Genomic DNA, 16,625 nt, shown 5'->3' with positions numbered 1-16,625 from the left:
AACAAAGGAAAGCATCACTACCCTCATCTTGAATAGGAGAAATTGAGGCAGAGTGGTTTGGCTAAGGTTACACAGTAAGTAATTGAAGGAGTTTGGAATAGCATCAAGGTCTCCTCAATCCTGTTCTTGCATCATATTCACTGGGCTAAACTGCCTGGACAACCAAAGACCCAGTCCAGAAATGTTATTCACTCCAAGCTTAATTATGTGCAGTGAGTGTCCAGCACATCTGAACTGCTCAAAGTAAATGAGAATGACACCTGTTTACCTTGGCACCACAGGGGAATCTAACAACGGGTAAGGTGAACATTTCTTCTGATGTTCAATAGAACCCGAGAGGCAACATCCTTCCTGGCCAATCACCTAAGTCAATGGCTCTCAACCTTTCCAAACTACTGTACCCCTTTCATGAGTCTGATTTGTCTTACATACCTCCAAGTTACACCTCACTTAAAAAGTACTTGCTTACAAAATCAGGCATAAAAATACAAAAGTTGTCACAGCACATTACTGAAAAATTGCTTACTTTCTCATTTTTACCATGTAATTACAAAATAAATCAATTAGAACATACTGTACTTACATTTCAGTGTACAGTATATAGAGCAGTATAAACAAGTCACTGTCTGTACAAGCTTTGAATTTGATTTGCATAAAAGTGTGTGCTCCTAGCCTAGTGGTAGAGTATATTTACATTTCAGATCTTCAAGGATCAGATGAGTTTTTCCCTTAATGTCTCTCCCCTTCTTTCTCTCTCATCATCCCCCTAAAGCCCCCTTTTCAGAGGGCCACTTACCATTGGGGGGCAGGGAGGTATAGCTCAGTGGTTTGAGCATTGGCCTGCTAAACCCCATGTTGTGAGTTCAATCCTTAAGGGGGCCATTTAGGGAACTGGGGCAAAAATCAGTACTTGGTCCTGCTAATTAAGGCAGGGGGCTAGATTCGATGACCTTTCAGGGTCCCTTCCAGTTCTATTTATATGGAGATATACCTATGTAGAGAGAGAGATCTAGGACCTTTAGAATTAAAAGTTCAGATGTTATTCCTATAAAACAAACCATTTTTAATTTCACTGAGCTATTTACTCCTTTGTTAAGCTAAAAATAGCAAGTTTCACAGGTAAACTGAATGTTTCATAAAGCATTTATTTTTCTCTTCATTGCAAAATGTAGCTGATGAGGGACTTGGGCCAAAATGGTGCTTGATGATGGGTATGTAATATTGTCCTTAGTTTCACAGCCAGCAAACCCCAGTCTACAAAATGGAAGAAATAATCCAGTCCTGATCTCCCAGCAATACTGTTCCAAAACAACCACAAGGGCAATGTTATCCTATGAGTATTATACAATTTTGATGCAAAACTCATTATGGTTCATTCAGGGAGCCCATCGTGGCCTCTCACACATACCTACTGGACAAAGGCCATTTAGTGGAATTTACTCTGAAGTTTTATTAACATCTACAGGTACTGCCACCAAATTCAACTTTTACTCTTATTTTCATCTGAAAGTATCTCCACAAGACTCCCCTCTAAAATATTAGTGGCTTCTTTAAGGGGCTGACAAACTAATTTGATTTTCTACCTCACTTCCCCGAATTACTGCTTCAAAGATTAGAGACAGTAACAAAAATTATGGGTTGATTTATAGGCATAAAAAATTAATCAGAACACCAGGCTTCAAAGGTAATTACCAAAACATTGAAAAGAAACACACTTGTAGAATAAGTGAAAACAAAGAAGTGGGTATTAATTTGTGTGAGATTTCACTTTCTCCTAACTAAGCTCACTATGAGATCTTTATTGTAGCCTCTTTCTTTAGGAGCTAGCAGTCTGCTATCTTGTAGCCCTTTCATCTATCATCCATTATCTATTTTTTAATCACAGTAGCTTATATATGGTCATGGGACTTCTGATTTGGAACTATTACATCCAAACTCTTAGCAAACTGACAACATTCTGCCAGATAGTTTCTTGGCTTTTTAAAGGCCCATAGCAAAATCCCCAAACAAGGTTTAAATTTTAAAACACTTCAGAATCTTTCATAGTTCCATATGTTTTAAGGCCAGAAAGGACCATTAGATCATCCAGTCTAACCTCATGTATATCTCAGACCATAGAACTTAACCCAGTCAGCCCTGTATTGTGCCCAATAATTTGTGTGTCAGAAAGGCATCTAGTCTGGTTTCTTTCAATGGTTAATTACCCTCAGTGTTAAAAGGTTCGGCCTTATTCCTAATCTGAATTTTTTTTAACTGGATTAAAATACTGATTTAACAATATTTCAATCTTACATCTCTGGATCTAATTTAGTTTATCATTAAAGAATTAAACAAATAAGTGTTAATATGAGGATATCTGAAAGTGATTCCTCATGCACCATCTTGGATTTATCATTCTGATTGCCAAAATGTTGCTTTGATATGCGTATCAGCATGAGTTAGTCTATATACAAAAGAGATCACCTGGTCATATAATTACACACCACTGAAAAAATTTTCAAGGGGAAGAGAAAACTTTCCTCTTCCCTAAATCTGCAAACCAAGATTACATTTGTACTTAGTTCAAACTGTAACAAACAAAACAAGAACCAACTGAAGATAAACATAGGAAAATGTTTTTGAAATTATATTTTATTTTGCAACTAAATAATAAAAGTATACGAATGCAATGAGAGACAGGAGAACAGCACAACTCAGAGCCAGGAGATCTAGCTTCTAGGTCCAGCTCTGCCACAGGATTTCCTTTGTAGCCTAGTTCATGCCACCTAAACATTTGTGCCTCAATTTTTTTATCTGTAAAAAATTAATAACTATCGCATAAAGATAGTGTTTCTAAAGTGCTGTGATAACTTTTGGTGGAAGGATAACAGTATTTACTATCCATTTGTGAAGGTTTCAGAAGAGTCAAAACAAAGAAACTATGAAAGTTTCTATTCTTAACATGTCAGTTTTAGAGCTCAATACTGCCAGGTACTGCAAGACCATAACTTTAATGATAGAGGTTTAATTTAGTTCTTCCCAGGATCAAACCCTTGAGTCTTCGTGAATTTGTTTATCACCAACAATTATGATTATTTCTATTTGATTTGGGATTTATATTTTCATTTGTAACAGACTGACCTTATTAATCAACAGGGCCGTCCCTAGACATTCTGGTGCCCTATGCAGCCCCTTCTCCTGTAGGGAGCTGGCCTCAGCGTGGGGGGTGGCTGCACCCAAAGTCTGTGGGGGACAGGAACAGGCTTGGGGTGCAAGGGGAACAATCCCCCAGCATGAACCGGCAGAGCAGGTTGGGGCTGGGTCACTCCACTTCCTGCCGCCTAGTGATTGCTGAGTGGGCCCAACCCTGCACTCATGGGGTGGCAGGAAGTGGAGTGACCCACAGCCCCAGCCTATTCTGCTCCCCTGGCTCCCGGACTTGGGATTTGGGGGAACCACCTCCAGCACTCACCAGCAGTGCGGCTGCAGCAGAGCAGAGTGGGCTGGGGCCAATCGCTCCACTTCCCACTGTCCCATGAGCTCAGGGGAAGGGGTGGAGTGGGGGCAGGGCTGGGGTGGAGCTGAAGTGGAAAGAGGCAGGGCAGGAGTGGAGCAGGGGTAGCTTTCCTGGCCTGCTCAGGCAGCCGGGGGAATCGGGCTGGCCACTGGAGCACCAAGCATCTGCGTAGGGCACCAGGAAATTTGTGCCCCAAATCTCCTGGTACCCTACGCAGCTGCATATTTTGCATATGGGTAAGGATGGCCCTGTTAATCAAGATTATAGTTCAAAAATAAGCTTCAGAAGGAAAAGCATATTTTTAAAGATCTTGATATTTTCTAACAATCTTAAATCTGATATTTTTCCATACTAATCTTGTTTATTTTTAGTTGGCAAACATGTGAATGATTCTTGATTTTGTATTAAGAAGACTGGCATAATCACAGCCCTTGTAACATCTGACAAATATATTAAAATAATAATTCAGGCATATATTGAGTCCTGGAGGTACTTGTGTCCCAACAACAAACCCACTTTTCATTGTGAAAGCTTGCACAGGAATTCATTTGCAAAGAGGGCTGATTATGTCCAAGCATTTCTCCCCATGTAAAAACGTGAAGTTCTTAACAACAGATGACTTCCTTTATCAGTGTTATATACTCGCTTGATACAACAAAACTGTGCCGGTATTTTGGTTATGTCAAATTATATAAAAAGTTATTCAGAAGTTAAGATTCTTAGCTGCAAAATAGTATTAAGAACTTAACATAGTCATTCTATTAACGGACTGAACATCACAACAGTCTAGAGGCAAAACCGAAAGCTTTCCTGTGTTTAACAGATAAAGATGCACTACAGCCTTTACGTTATTTTCTGCATCACGATAACGCCAGTTACAAATGTGAGGCATTCTAAGACGCTTTAGAGATAAGAAGCTGGAGAGCTGTTTGCTGAAAAGGACACTGACTCTTACCTGAACATTGCTTAGGATAGACGCACTCTTCTCTCTCACGTCTCTAAAGGGGCATCTCTTGGAAAGCATGAGCAGGCGAGCCAGCATCTCATTCAAACTTTCCAGAGCTGTAGCAGAAGCCAAGCGTCCTTCCGATGACTCAGGAGGAGGATCCTCCTTTATAGGAGAAATTTGTGCTCTTCTCCTTAAAACAGCTTGCCGGATGTTTTCCAAGGCAGCGTCTCTGGTGCTGGCATCCCTGCTGCACAGCCCATCCCACCTCACCTCTCCCTCCTCCATCCTCCCTCGCTCTCTGATCGGCTCCAGGCCGCCCAAACCTTCACCGGCTTCGCCTCGCGTAGAAGTAACAACAACAGTTCGCGAGGAAAAATAAAGTGCGGGCCCAGCCCATGGATGTCACCACCAGGCTGCGGATGTTCCCCGCGTTGTCAGTTCTCGCCCTTAGCGCCGCCACGCGTCTCGCCTCCCCGGGCAGATGCTGCTCTCGGCGTAGGGGGCCCGGCCGCCCCACACCATGGCAGAGCGGGGCGGGAGCCGGCAGGTGAGGAGGGCTGCGGAGCTTTGCTCTTGCTGGAGCCTGGGCAGCCCCCTGCGTCCCGGGCAGCGAAGGTCCAGGCAGGGACGAGGGAGGTTTCAAATCAGCGCGCAGGGCTCGGCCCCCGCTGCTGCAGAGCCAGGGAGCTCCCCATGGGGAGAAGCCGGGGGGGGGGGGGGTCCTGTCCCGGGAACGGCTGGGCGCTCGGGCCAGCTCCTCCTCGGCGGCAGCGGCAGCCGGCGCGATCTACGCGGACTCCGCCCCCTTGTGCTCCGGGCTCCGCTAGCAGAATAGCGAAAGCACGCCCCGCTCTGCCTCCCGCAAGGACAGCAGCCACGCCCAACCCTCGTCTAACTGTAAAATCCCAACCCGTCCCTTGCCCGCTTGGTGACAGACAAGTCCTTTCAGCCAATCACGTTTCAGAGGCATAACTCGGAGCCAATCACGATGACGAAGAGACGGAGAATCGTGATAGGGAGCCGCTCTCTGTTGCGAGGGCTACTGGGGTTTGTAGTACAGCCCAACTCTGACGCCTGTTCAATAAAACTACAACTCCCAGCAGGCAATGTGCAGACCATGGGCAGCGGGCGGGGAAGAGGGCTGGGTATTGGGTAATTGTTGCCCTGATCTTAATGTGTCAGGGAGATCACAAGGATCAACGTAAATCCAGTTCCAGTGCTCCTACCTCCTCTATACCCATGGCAAGGGTCGGGTAGACAGGGCTTTGTGACATTGGACAAGTCACTTTAACTTTTCCTCCCCCCCAAAAAAACAACAACCTCTTGCCTGTCTGATTGGTTTGTAAATAATTCAGGGTAAAGAATGCCTCTTACTGTGTATTTATAGAGTATTGTCCGCTACTGCAATTTTGGTTGTTTTCTTGAAGCCCAAACTCCTGGAATCATGTGATTATATAAGGCTCTCAGCTTTCATTAAAAAAGAAAAGATTCTAACCCACATGGCTGGGGGGAAAGCTTATTCTAAATATTTAAAAACTAGAAGGTGAATGACCTAATATATATACTTAAAATTGTGATTTATAAACCAATTTCATGATTTTTGTGTCCCGACTCAGGATTATGAATGTTTAGGATTGGCAATACTATTACAGTTTTAAAATGGGATAAACCTTGTTATTGTTATCTGAATTAAAATATTGTTAAAATTGATGTGTGAACGTGCCCTTCATTTAAGATTGCTATAAGGAACAGTTAAAGGGTCCACATAAAATGCAAAATGGAGTCTGCCTAGAAAGTAGGACCATATGGCCAGAAGATTCTACTATGTATTGTTCTGACCAAGTAGGGATACATGTGGAAAAAAGTATAGCTGGGAGGGCAAACAAGGAACTGGCAGAGACTCAGAGGCAACAAGAAAGCCAAGCAGCAGCCTGTAAGTATGGCCCTAGGAGAAGCCTAGAGAAAGATGCTTGAGCTGTAAATTGTCTTAGATGTTTGTTTGTTGCCATGATTGAAACTGGTCTTGCATGTTTTGTTTCTGATTTTTCTTCTCAAAAGTCCAGAATACAAAAGGAGAATGTGGTTCCTGTTATCCAAAGGTTGATGAATCTTCAGCAGTGGGGGAATCATGGTGGGAAAATTGGTGGTGAGTCTTTAAAATTATGTATTTCTATACTATTCCATTTCATGGTCTCTTAGTTACATGATATAAAATCTATCCCATATACTGGATAGCTTAAGAAGTATCCAGGGGAGCATGTTCTATGAGAAAACTTTTTGGGGAAAAGTAGTGTGTTTTAGAAACAAATTCTAAAAAAATAGCGAGGCCATCAGAAAGCAAAATAAAGCTGTTTCACCTGCCCGTAGCAGCAAGTTGCAACATCTAGACTCATCTTCCAATAGTCTCATTAAATATTTGAGACTTAAAAGGCAAAAACTATCCTGCTCTAAAAGATCTTATCATAGAAGAGTAGGGCTGGCAGGGCCCTGCATTAGGCGAGACCAAATATACCTAGACCATCCCTGACAGTTGTTTGTCTAGCCTGTTCTTAAAAACCCCAGATGATGGGGATTCTACAACCTCCCTTAGAAGCCTATTCCAGAGTTTAACTATCCTTATAGTTAGAAAGTTTTTCCTCATATCTAACCTAAATCTCCCTTGCTGGGGATTGAGCCCATTGCTTCTTGTTCTATCTTCAGCAGACATAGTAAAGAATTGATCACTCTCCTTTTTATATCAGAGGGGTAGCCGTGTTAGTCTGGTTCTGTAGAAGCAGCAAAGAATCCTGTGGCACCTTATAGACTAACAGCATGAGCTTTTGTGGGTGAATACCCACTTCTTCAGATGCAAGCTTCTTCTTTGCTGCTTCTACAGAACCAAACTAACACGGCTACCCCTCTGATACTTGACTCCTTTTTATAAAAATCCTTACTATAGTTGAAGACTATTACCAGGTCCCCTCCCAGTCATCTTTTTTTCAGGATTAAATATGCCCAGTTTCTTAACTCTTCCCTCATAAATCAAGTTTTCCTAATCTTTTGTCATTTTTCTCGCTCTTCTTTGCTCTCTTTCTAATTTACCCACATCTTTTCTACAGTGTGGCACCCAGAATTGGACACAGTACTCCAGGTAAGGCCTCATCAGTGCCAAGTAGAGGGGGACAATTACTTCCTGTGTCTTATATATGACATTCCTATTAATATACCTCAGAATAAGTCAGTACTAGGAATAACTATTCCCTAACTCATTAGTTCTTCATTATAATTGTCTTTACAAACCACTTACTCTTAGGGGCTTGTCTACATTGGCAATTTACAGCACTTCAACTTTCTCACTTGGGGTGTGAAAAAAGCACCCCTTTGAGCACAGCAAGTTTCAGTGCTGTAAAGCACTCGTGTAGACAATGCCCCAGCACTGGGAGCTATGCCCCTCATGGAGGTGGTTTCATTAGAGCACTGCGCTGCCACCACACAAGGCACGTTAAAGTGCTGCCACGGCAGTGCTTTAGCATTACCAGTGTAGACTAGCCCAAAAATGTCTTTCTGTTTGCTATTGCACGTGCCCTTCTGATTAATATAATTGTTTAACCCTTTTGTTATTGCCACAGCCCTCCCACATTAAGATGGTTTCCCTCCTATTTTGAATGAGAACTGATTCCCATCCCTCATAACATCTGAGCCTTAATTTTCTAATGAGGCTCAGGAGCTCCTGAGCCTAATTATTTTCTCCTATTTACCAATCTGACAGGATACTCAGACTTTCCTAACACTCCAGAAGGCTTCTAGTACTGGTTCTGCTCTAATTGGCAAATGCAACTTATTGTGGGGGTGAAATAGAAGAGGGCCAGGTGAGTAAACAGCAGATGGAAGATAGTATGGTGATATCAGTAGCACTGCCGGCCTGAATGCTAGAAAACAAACACAGTAAGAAAGGAGATATTTATATTTTTCTGCTGGGGGTGATGTGTGTGCTTAAATGCCAATCAGCTTTAAGAGTATACAGCACCTCTCAGGAGTGGGGCTGAAGTATTAGAGGAAGAAATTAAATATAACTTCTTATGAGGGGGAAGAAACTGCTCCTTTATTTCATTGCAAATAACATTTTATTGCTAGTGAATGCAGAACAAGATATGCAAAAAAGGGGATTGGAGGAAGAAGAAGAAGAAAGAGCAACAAATGAAAGAGGGATGATAAATTAATTGAGAGAGGAGGATGAGGGAGAACAATGGGGAAATGGATGATAGAAATAGCAGTGATTGGAGGGAGGAGTTATGAGAAGGATTTATTAGGAAGAAGAAACATGGTGTTTTATTAATTTGTATGCTTGTTCTTTGTAGACAACTCTTACTTCCTCACTGCAGTGGGGTTATATTTAATTACTGAGTGATTTAAGGTAATGAAATTTAACTGTGGATAATGTATCTTATGTCTGTCTAGTTGCATGCTAATATGGCAATTGTTAATAAATCTACGTTTGTAACCAAGTCCCTGTAACTGCTAAACTCGGCTCTTAGCTGTGTAGAAGAGTTACTTAATTTACTTGAATACTATTTTCCTACAGCCCCTAGGACCTGATTTTATGAAGTACTTATGACTGAAAAACCATACTAGATGTGGAATTGGGCCTATTTACTTCAATTTTATAGCAAAAGTCTAATTTAAATGGGTGGAGGATTTGGCTCAATGGATGCCTCATTGGATATTTCACAGGATTGGGACCTTAGTTCCAAAAAGATTACTTAACTAATATTGAGGAAACCAAATACTTTGTAATTTCCCAGCCTTATTTCAATATATCTAATATAGTAATTCCACTCTTTCTCTCTCTCCCCCATTAACTTTCTTTCTACTCAATTAGATTTACAATTTTCTCTCTCTTTTTTTTTTTTTTTCTCCCCAAGAGAAGTTTTGCATGAGGTTTTGGCTTAAGAATGAAGGGGTTTCAGTACAACTTCCACAGTGGCTTGATCAAAGAAGTGGGGTCCTGAAAGGTCTGTGTATTTATCCAATCCTGAATCTATCATCAACCATGCACCTTGCAAACAAAAAGATGACTACTCCTATAGGTCCTTTCTGGTTTTTATTTTATTTTTTATTTTTTATTTTTTAATTCTCTTCTGTCACTGAGCCACTATTTACTAAATAATTTAATCACCTGATTAAGACCCATTTAGAGTGGGACTTCATTAGGACTTAAACACATGGCTAAAGTTAAATATGTGCTTAAGTGTTGTGTCAACTCCGGGCTAGCACTGATTTAGCCCCGTGACTGTTAGCAACAGTGGGCATGCCTCCCAATAGTCTTGAGTTTTGTGTGACTGTCCCACTTTGATGCCCAACACTCCCTGTCCTGGTTAAAGTAGAATGCTTCCTGCATTCAGTGGTGCCTGATGCTGTATATATGTTGTATACAATTGGCAGGGGAAAGGATAGGGAGGGCAGCAGCTTCAACTGCTCCTGGGTATACTCAGACTCCTCAGGTATGCTCACTGGCTGCAAGGGAGATCAGGAATTGGGAGTGATGCTACTTCCGAGCAGGCTGGGCTGGATGATGGGGACTGAGCATGGCACAGGTGTGCAAGGTGCTGGGGCCAATGGCTACAGTGGGGATGGCCCCACAGGAATTGACTATGACCAGTTGTCCTGCTTTAGTCACTTGAAACACTGGGAGGTGCGACAGTGGGTGCCCTACCTTAGATAGGCAGCTGCTGCCACCACCACCACATTTCTAGCTTGTCTAGATTAGGGAAAGTTCCCCTTCTGTCCCGGTGTTAAATTACACTGGTGCAAAATCCTTAGATTTGCTCTGAGCAGCATTATAGTACCTGCTAATTAAAATGGTGGTGGCAGGGTTTAATGACTGCGAATTCCTGTGAGTTTAGACCTCAGCCTTCAATGCGTCCGGGATGAGGTTTGCCTATGATATGTTTTCCAAATGGGAGAGAGCAGTTCTTTGCTCTTGCATATCAGCATGGTATTGGTTTTAAAATAACTTCTTAGGATAGACTATGCAGCTGTTTAACCTTTCTCTTAGTTCCTGGTGGAAAACAAAGTGTGTGAGGGGTGGACAATTGAGACCAATTTGGATTATGTCACAAAACAGACATCTAAGCAGTCTCTTGCTAGCTACAGTTGCCTCAAGGGGATAAAGCAGCAGCCAACATACTAGGAGTTTCTGGGTACTGTCTATGTTGCAATTAAACTGAATTGCTGTTTTAATGTGTCAGATAAACAGTGAGTCATTCCTTCAGTACAGTTGAGGTTTTAGTATGTTCAAAAATGATGGATTGTGCATACCCAATAGATCAGTTTTTAAGATGGATAGTTTTGTTTCCCAAAATACAAATCAGTATCTTTGATTTTTCACTCTTTTTCTCTTAGAAATAAAGCTATCATCAAAATAGAACGCCTTACATTTTTTAAAGTTTGCATCACAGAAGTCATCATGGTTTGCACAATTGGTAACTTTGAAAAGCAAATCAGATTTGAAACACAGTTACAAAACTGCGTGGAGGATGTCTATATTGCCAATGTTGTGGTCTCCCTATGACTATAGGCCTGCGCTATCCACTGGAGTTCACACAAACAAAACCGTTAGAATGTGTTGTTTTTCAATAAACCAAAACTACATGTTGTCCAATGTTGCCAAACATATTTAGGTTCCCACCCTTATATTTTTGTGAAAGTTATAATTACTTGACTATAAGAGGTCATAACTGGACTTTGCCCTTCTGTAGTGTCAATCACATTAGTGGTATCTAATAATTCAGGTATCATTGACATTGTAATTTGTGCTAAAGATCTATCATTTCTTCCTCAAAAACAAGGAGGAGTCTGGTGGCACCTTAAAGACTAACAGATTTATTTGGGCATAAGCTTTTGTCAGTTAAAAAAAAAACACTACTTCAGATGCACCTGTTTTTGTGGATACAGACTGTAGCAGGGTGCTGGTGAAAAAGTATCTAATTGGAGCTGAGCAGGCAGGGGCTAATCAAGGGAAGCAGATTGGGGCTGATGGAAAAGGTTTGATAACCAGCCTAAGGATTGGCAACACCTGTTGGCCTGACCATCCAAGGGCTGTAAAGGCTGGAAGGGAGTCAGAAGGTAGGGGGTACAAGTGAGGTCAGTCATTGAGCTGGAGGCCTCATAGCTGAAGACTGACTCTGTAAAAGCTGGTCTGTTGATGGACACTGGTGGTGGAACAACCTTAAGTAAATAAAGACATGGGTGTTGCATAACCCTGAAGCCTCTCTGAGACTTATTGGGGAGAGCAAGCGGGCCCCAGGAAAAGGGGTGAGTTGTGCACCCTGTTACAAAAGACTAACAGGGCTACCTCTCTGATACATAATCACTGCCTGTACTTGACAATACAGCTATTCTACATTCGCCAGGTGTTTTATTTAAAATAAGGTAGTGTTACTGAACTAGATAGTTATCCATAAAAACTGCATATCTGTATGTCCCAAAAATTAGAGCAATATGGGCCACACTCTAATCCAGGGGTTGACAACCTTTCAGAAGTGGTGTGCTGTGTTTTCATTTATTCACTCTAAAATAAGGTTTTGCATGCCAGTAATACATTTTAACCCTTTTTAGAAGGTCTCTTTCTATAAGTCTATAATATATAACTAAACTATTGTTGTATGTAAAGTAAATAAGGTTTCAGAATGTTTAACAAGCTTCATTTAAAATTAAATTAAAATGCAGAGCCCCCTGGACCGGTGACCCAGGCAGTGTGAGTGCCACTGAAAATCAGCTCACGTGCTGCCTTCGGCACCCATGCCATAGGTTGCCTACCTCTGCTCTAATCAGAGATTGACAATACACTTTTGGATCCCTGTGACCCAAAAAGTGAACTAGACTTTTACTGGAAATCTGACCTTGTTCCACTAGCAGTGCTGAAACTCCACCAGTGCTAGTGCAGATGAGGCACCAGTGTTCTTACCACTCAGTCATCTATTCCCTACTCAGTGCAGGGCAAGATGAGTTGTGGTAAAATCTCTGTTGGCCTCTTGACTCCTGCAGAGAAGCAATGGAAGCAAATTCCCCAAAGAGCAAGTCCAAACAAGGCTAGAGGTTGATGTTGCAAATATCTGAGGTGGGGTTGAAAACAGTTTAGTTTTATCTACATTAGGAGATTAGCCGCATGTGTTGCTAGCAAAGGGACAGTTAGCTAATAAGGGACACAGGTAGGAACCAGGGCTGCTCTACACAAGAGAAATGCTAGGGAGTTGAAGAAGCTGGGAAGACACAAGGAAGAAAGGAGAGCAGCAGAATACGGACCCTAGATTTCAGAAAAGCAGACTTTGACTCCCTCGGGGAACTGATGGGCAGGATCCCCTTGGAGAATAACATGAGGGGCAAAGGAGTCCAGGAGAGCTGGCTGTATTTTAAAGAATCCTTACTGAGGTTGCAGAAACAAACCATCCCGATGTGTAGAAAGAATAGTAAATATGGCAGGCACCCAGCTTGGCTTAACAGTGAAATCCTTGCTGATCTTAAACACAAAAAAAAAAGCTTACAAGAAGTGGAAGATTGGACAGATGACCAGGGAGGAGTATAAAAATATTGCTCAGGCATGCAGGAGTGAAATCAGGAAGGCCAAATCACACTTGGAGTTGCAGCTAGCAAGAGATGTTAAGAGTAACAAGAAGGGTTTCTTCAGGTATGTTAGCAACAAGAAGAAAGTCAAGGAAAGTGTGGGCCCCTTATTGAATGAGGGAGGCAACCTAGTGACAGGATGTGGAAGAAGCTAATGTACTCAATGCTTTTTTTGCTTCTGTCTTCACGAACAAGGTCAGCTCCCAGACTGCTGCACTGGGCAGCACAGTATGTGGAAGAGGTGACCAGCCCTCTGTGGAGAAATAAGTGGTTCGGCACTATTTAGAAAAGCTGGATGAGCACAAATCCATGGAGCCGGATGTGCTGCATCTGAGGGTGCTAAAGGAGTTGGCGGATGTGATTGCAGAGCCATTGGCCATTATCTTTGAAAACTCCTGGGGATCGGGGAAGGTCCTGGATGACTGGAAAAAGGCTAAAGTTGTACCCATCTTTAAAAAAGGGAAGAAGAGGGATCCAGAGAACTACGGGTCAGTCAGCCTCACCTCAGTCCCTGGAAAAGTCATGGAGCAGATCCTCAAGGAATCATTTCTGAAGCACTTAGAGGAGAGGAAAGTGATCAGGAACAGCCAGCATGGATTCACCAAGGGCAAGTCATGCCTGACTAACGTAATTGCCTTCTATGAGGAGATAACTGGCTCTGTGGATGAGGGGAAAGCAGTGGATGTGTTATTCCGTGACTTTAGCAAAGCTTTTGATATAGTCTCCCACAGTATTCTTGCCAGCAAGTTAAAGTAGTATGCGCTGGATGAATGGGCTGTAAGGTGGATAGAAAGCTGGTAGATCATTGGGCTCAACGGGTAGTGATCAATGGCTTGATATCTAGTTGGCAGCCGGTTTCAAGCGGAGTGCCCCCAGGGTCGGTCCTGGGGCCTGTTTTGTTCAGTATCTTCATTAATGATTTGGAAGATGGCGTGGACTGGACTCTCAGCAAGTTTGCAGATGACACTAAACTGGGAGGAGTGGTAGATACGTTGGAGGGTAGGGATAGGATACAGAGGGACCTAAAGAAATTAGAGGATTCTGCCAAAAGAAACCTGATGAGGTTCAACAAGGAGAAGTGCAGAGTTCTGCACTTAGGACGAAAGAATCCTATGCACTGTTACAAACTAGGGAGGGACTGAATGGCTAGGCAGCAGTTCTGCAGAAAAGGACCTAGGGGTTACAGTGGACATGAAGCTGGATATGAGTCAACAGTGTGCCATTGTTGCCAAGAATGCTAATGGCATTTTGGGCTGTATAAGTAGGGGGCATTGCCAGCAGATCGAGGGATGTGATCATTCCCCTCTATTTGACATTGGTGAGGTCTCATCTGGAGTACTGTGTCCAGTTTTGGGTCACACGCTACAAGAAGGATGTGGAAAAGTTGGAAAGAGTCCAGTGGAGGGCAACAAAAATGATTAGGGGGCTGAAGCACATGATTTATGAGGAGAGGCTGCAGAAGAGAAGAATGAGGGGCGATTTGATAGCTGCTTTCAACGACCTGAAAGGGGGTTCCAAAGAGGATGGATCTAGAGTGTTCTCAGCGGTACCAGATGACAGAACAGGGAGTAATAGTCTCAAGTTGCAGTGGAGGAGGTTTAGGTTGGATATTAGGGAAAACTTTTTCATTAGGAAGGTGGTGGAATCGCCTTTCTTAGAGGTTTTTAATCAGACTTGACAAAGCCCTGGCTGGGATGATTTAGTTGGAGTTGGTCCTGCTTTGAGCAGGAGGTTGAACTAGTTGATCTTCTGAGGTCACTTCCAACCCTGATATTCTATGAACCCTTGTGCCACAGGTGACTGGAAAAGGGTATGGACTAGCTCTGCGCTAAGCAGGGCTAGAGGGCACTGCTGACAATGTCCCAAGGCTCTGCTCCCAGCCAGTGGATTTGGGAGCCCTGCTGGAGGGAAGGAGCCCCAGCCTCCTCCTAGGGCTGCACGTCAGTCACTGAGAGAGCTGAGGGGCGGGCCCGGGCTGCCTCTCTGGGCGCGGCTCTGAGAGCGGGAGGGAAGGCGGCACATTTAAAGCTGGGCCCGGGCAACGAGCAGCCCCTGTCTGCAACAGCAACAGCAGCAGCGAGTCTAGCGCGGGCCAGGAGGCGGCAGGAGCAGGTAACGCGGCGCTGCGGGAGGGTTGGTCCCTGTCATCCGCTTCTGCTCTCTCCCGGCTCATGTTGCCTTTCCCCTCAGCTCGGGCCCCCCGCGCAATGCGCCTGCGGTAGCTGCGGCCCGCTCTTTAGCGCCGGGTGCCCGGGCCTCGGGCAGGTGGATCTCGGGACTGGCAGCGGCAGAGCTAAGGCGCATCGCTGAGCTTCGCCTGCGCCTACGGGCGCTCCGGCCTCAGCTGCGTTAGGAGACCTGGTGGCGTCCAACCTCCCCGTCTCAGCGGCGCGTCCCCGCCGCGGTTCGAGTTAGTGACCCGCGGAAAGGAGCCTCCCAAAGAGCAGCGGAGCTGCCTGGAAGAAATGGACGCGGGTGGTAGAGCGGGTCATCGGGCTGCTGCTAACGGCCCCCGCGTACAAAAGCGGGAGCTTGGCTTGGTGCGTTGCTTTTGTACTGCAGGTGTGGGGCAGGGACTTGGAAACCTCGCTAATGGAGGTGAGCAGCGTCTCTCTCCCTCTCCTGGCTTTAGGAGCTAACCGCTCAAACAACAAGTCGGTGAAAGCGTGCCCCGCAAAGGGAGAAATGGGTTGTGGTCGTATATGATCTATTTAGATGGGCTGAAAGGTTGCTTCAAACCCCTCCCCCCGCCGTCTTGTCTTTTATCTTCTAGAAATGTCAAGTCTGGGTGGTGGGATTGTTCGTTCTTTTGGGAATTTCTTAGACATTATTTGAAGGGGTGGAGGTGATTGCATCTTTTTAAAAAACCTCTCATATTTCAATTGAATAGTTGTTTACTCAATCCAATTTTTATAGTCTGTTTACAATTACTTCCTCTCTTAATTAACTGGGTTTCAGTTGCTTGATACCTGTGCCTCCCTTATATATTCATAATGAGGTTAAAAACACATAAACTAATTTCCCACCATTGTTTAGTTGTATTACAAATACAAAGGTTCCGCCCCCTTTCTCCCCCCCCCAACACCAGGATGGGGCATCATCATTGTGCTAGGCCCTGTAAAACTTATAGTTAGAAAGAGTTGTGTGCCTACATAATGCGACTGTGGGGCCTGTTTCCGATCCTTAGTCCGTTCACGTCTCCGGGCAGAGTTCCTCTGGGCGGAGTCTGCTGGCTCCCTTGACGCCTTCGAGGAGCGGTGGGCGCTGTCCGGGGTTCTCTGCTCGGTGTCCCTGTCAGGCTCCCTTCTTATGACCCTTTGACCACACTCCTGTCCCTGTTCTTTTATTAGTTGTCCCCCGCAATTAGTGGGTTTCTGAGGCCCTGTGGTACCTCCCCTTAGGCTGGGGGGGGGGGTTCCATTAGCAAAGCCCGCCCCGTTTCCCGGAAACCCAATAGATAATGAGAGAGGCTAAGGGGGCGGGGGGAGAAAGAAAGTATCCCCAACTAGAAGGTCACATATTTTGTAGCTTCAGTCCAAGTGCATTGGATGCACCAGAGGTTCCTTGTATCCCTCCACA

The 16,625-nt window shown here is 44.1% G+C and overlaps 2 protein-coding genes across 11 annotated transcripts in view; one reads left to right on the top strand and one right to left on the bottom strand.

The window, feature by feature from the left end:
* The window catches only part of SESN1 (sestrin 1), a 118,115-nt gene extending 112,783 nt beyond the window's left edge, over positions 1-5,332 (bottom strand). Inside the window, exon 1 of one of the 5 annotated variants that reach the window (XM_039531139.1) lies at positions 4,452-5,332. In XM_039531139.1, coding sequence (XP_039387073.1) covers positions 4,452-4,730 — 279 coding nt within the window. In that variant the 5' untranslated portion in view covers positions 4,731-5,332. The remainder of the gene's footprint in view (positions 1-4,451) is intronic. The other 4 variants (XM_039531138.1, XM_039531137.1, XM_039531133.1 and 1 more) reach the window with 4 other exon arrangements.
* Positions 5,333-8,216: 2,884 nt separating this feature from the next.
* The window catches only part of CEP57L1 (centrosomal protein 57 like 1), a 43,680-nt gene continuing 35,271 nt past the window's right edge, over positions 8,217-16,625 (top strand). The window contains exon 1 of one of the 6 annotated variants that reach the window (XM_039532755.1): positions 8,217-8,293. Coding sequence is in view for 1 of the 6 variants with exons in the window: in XM_039532751.1 (XP_039388685.1) it covers positions 15,639-15,644 (6 nt within the window). In the remaining 5 variants the exon portion in view is untranslated. The other 5 variants (XM_039532753.1, XM_039532750.1, XM_039532756.1 and 2 more) reach the window with 5 other exon arrangements.

The sequence above is a fragment of the Mauremys reevesii genome, linkage group 3, assembly GCF_016161935.1.
Source record: "Mauremys reevesii isolate NIE-2019 linkage group 3, ASM1616193v1, whole genome shotgun sequence".
NCBI lineage: Eukaryota > Metazoa > Chordata > Testudines > Geoemydidae > Mauremys > Mauremys reevesii.
Note: the sequence above shows the minus strand (reverse complement) of the source record. Positions and strands in the feature narration are given on the sequence as shown.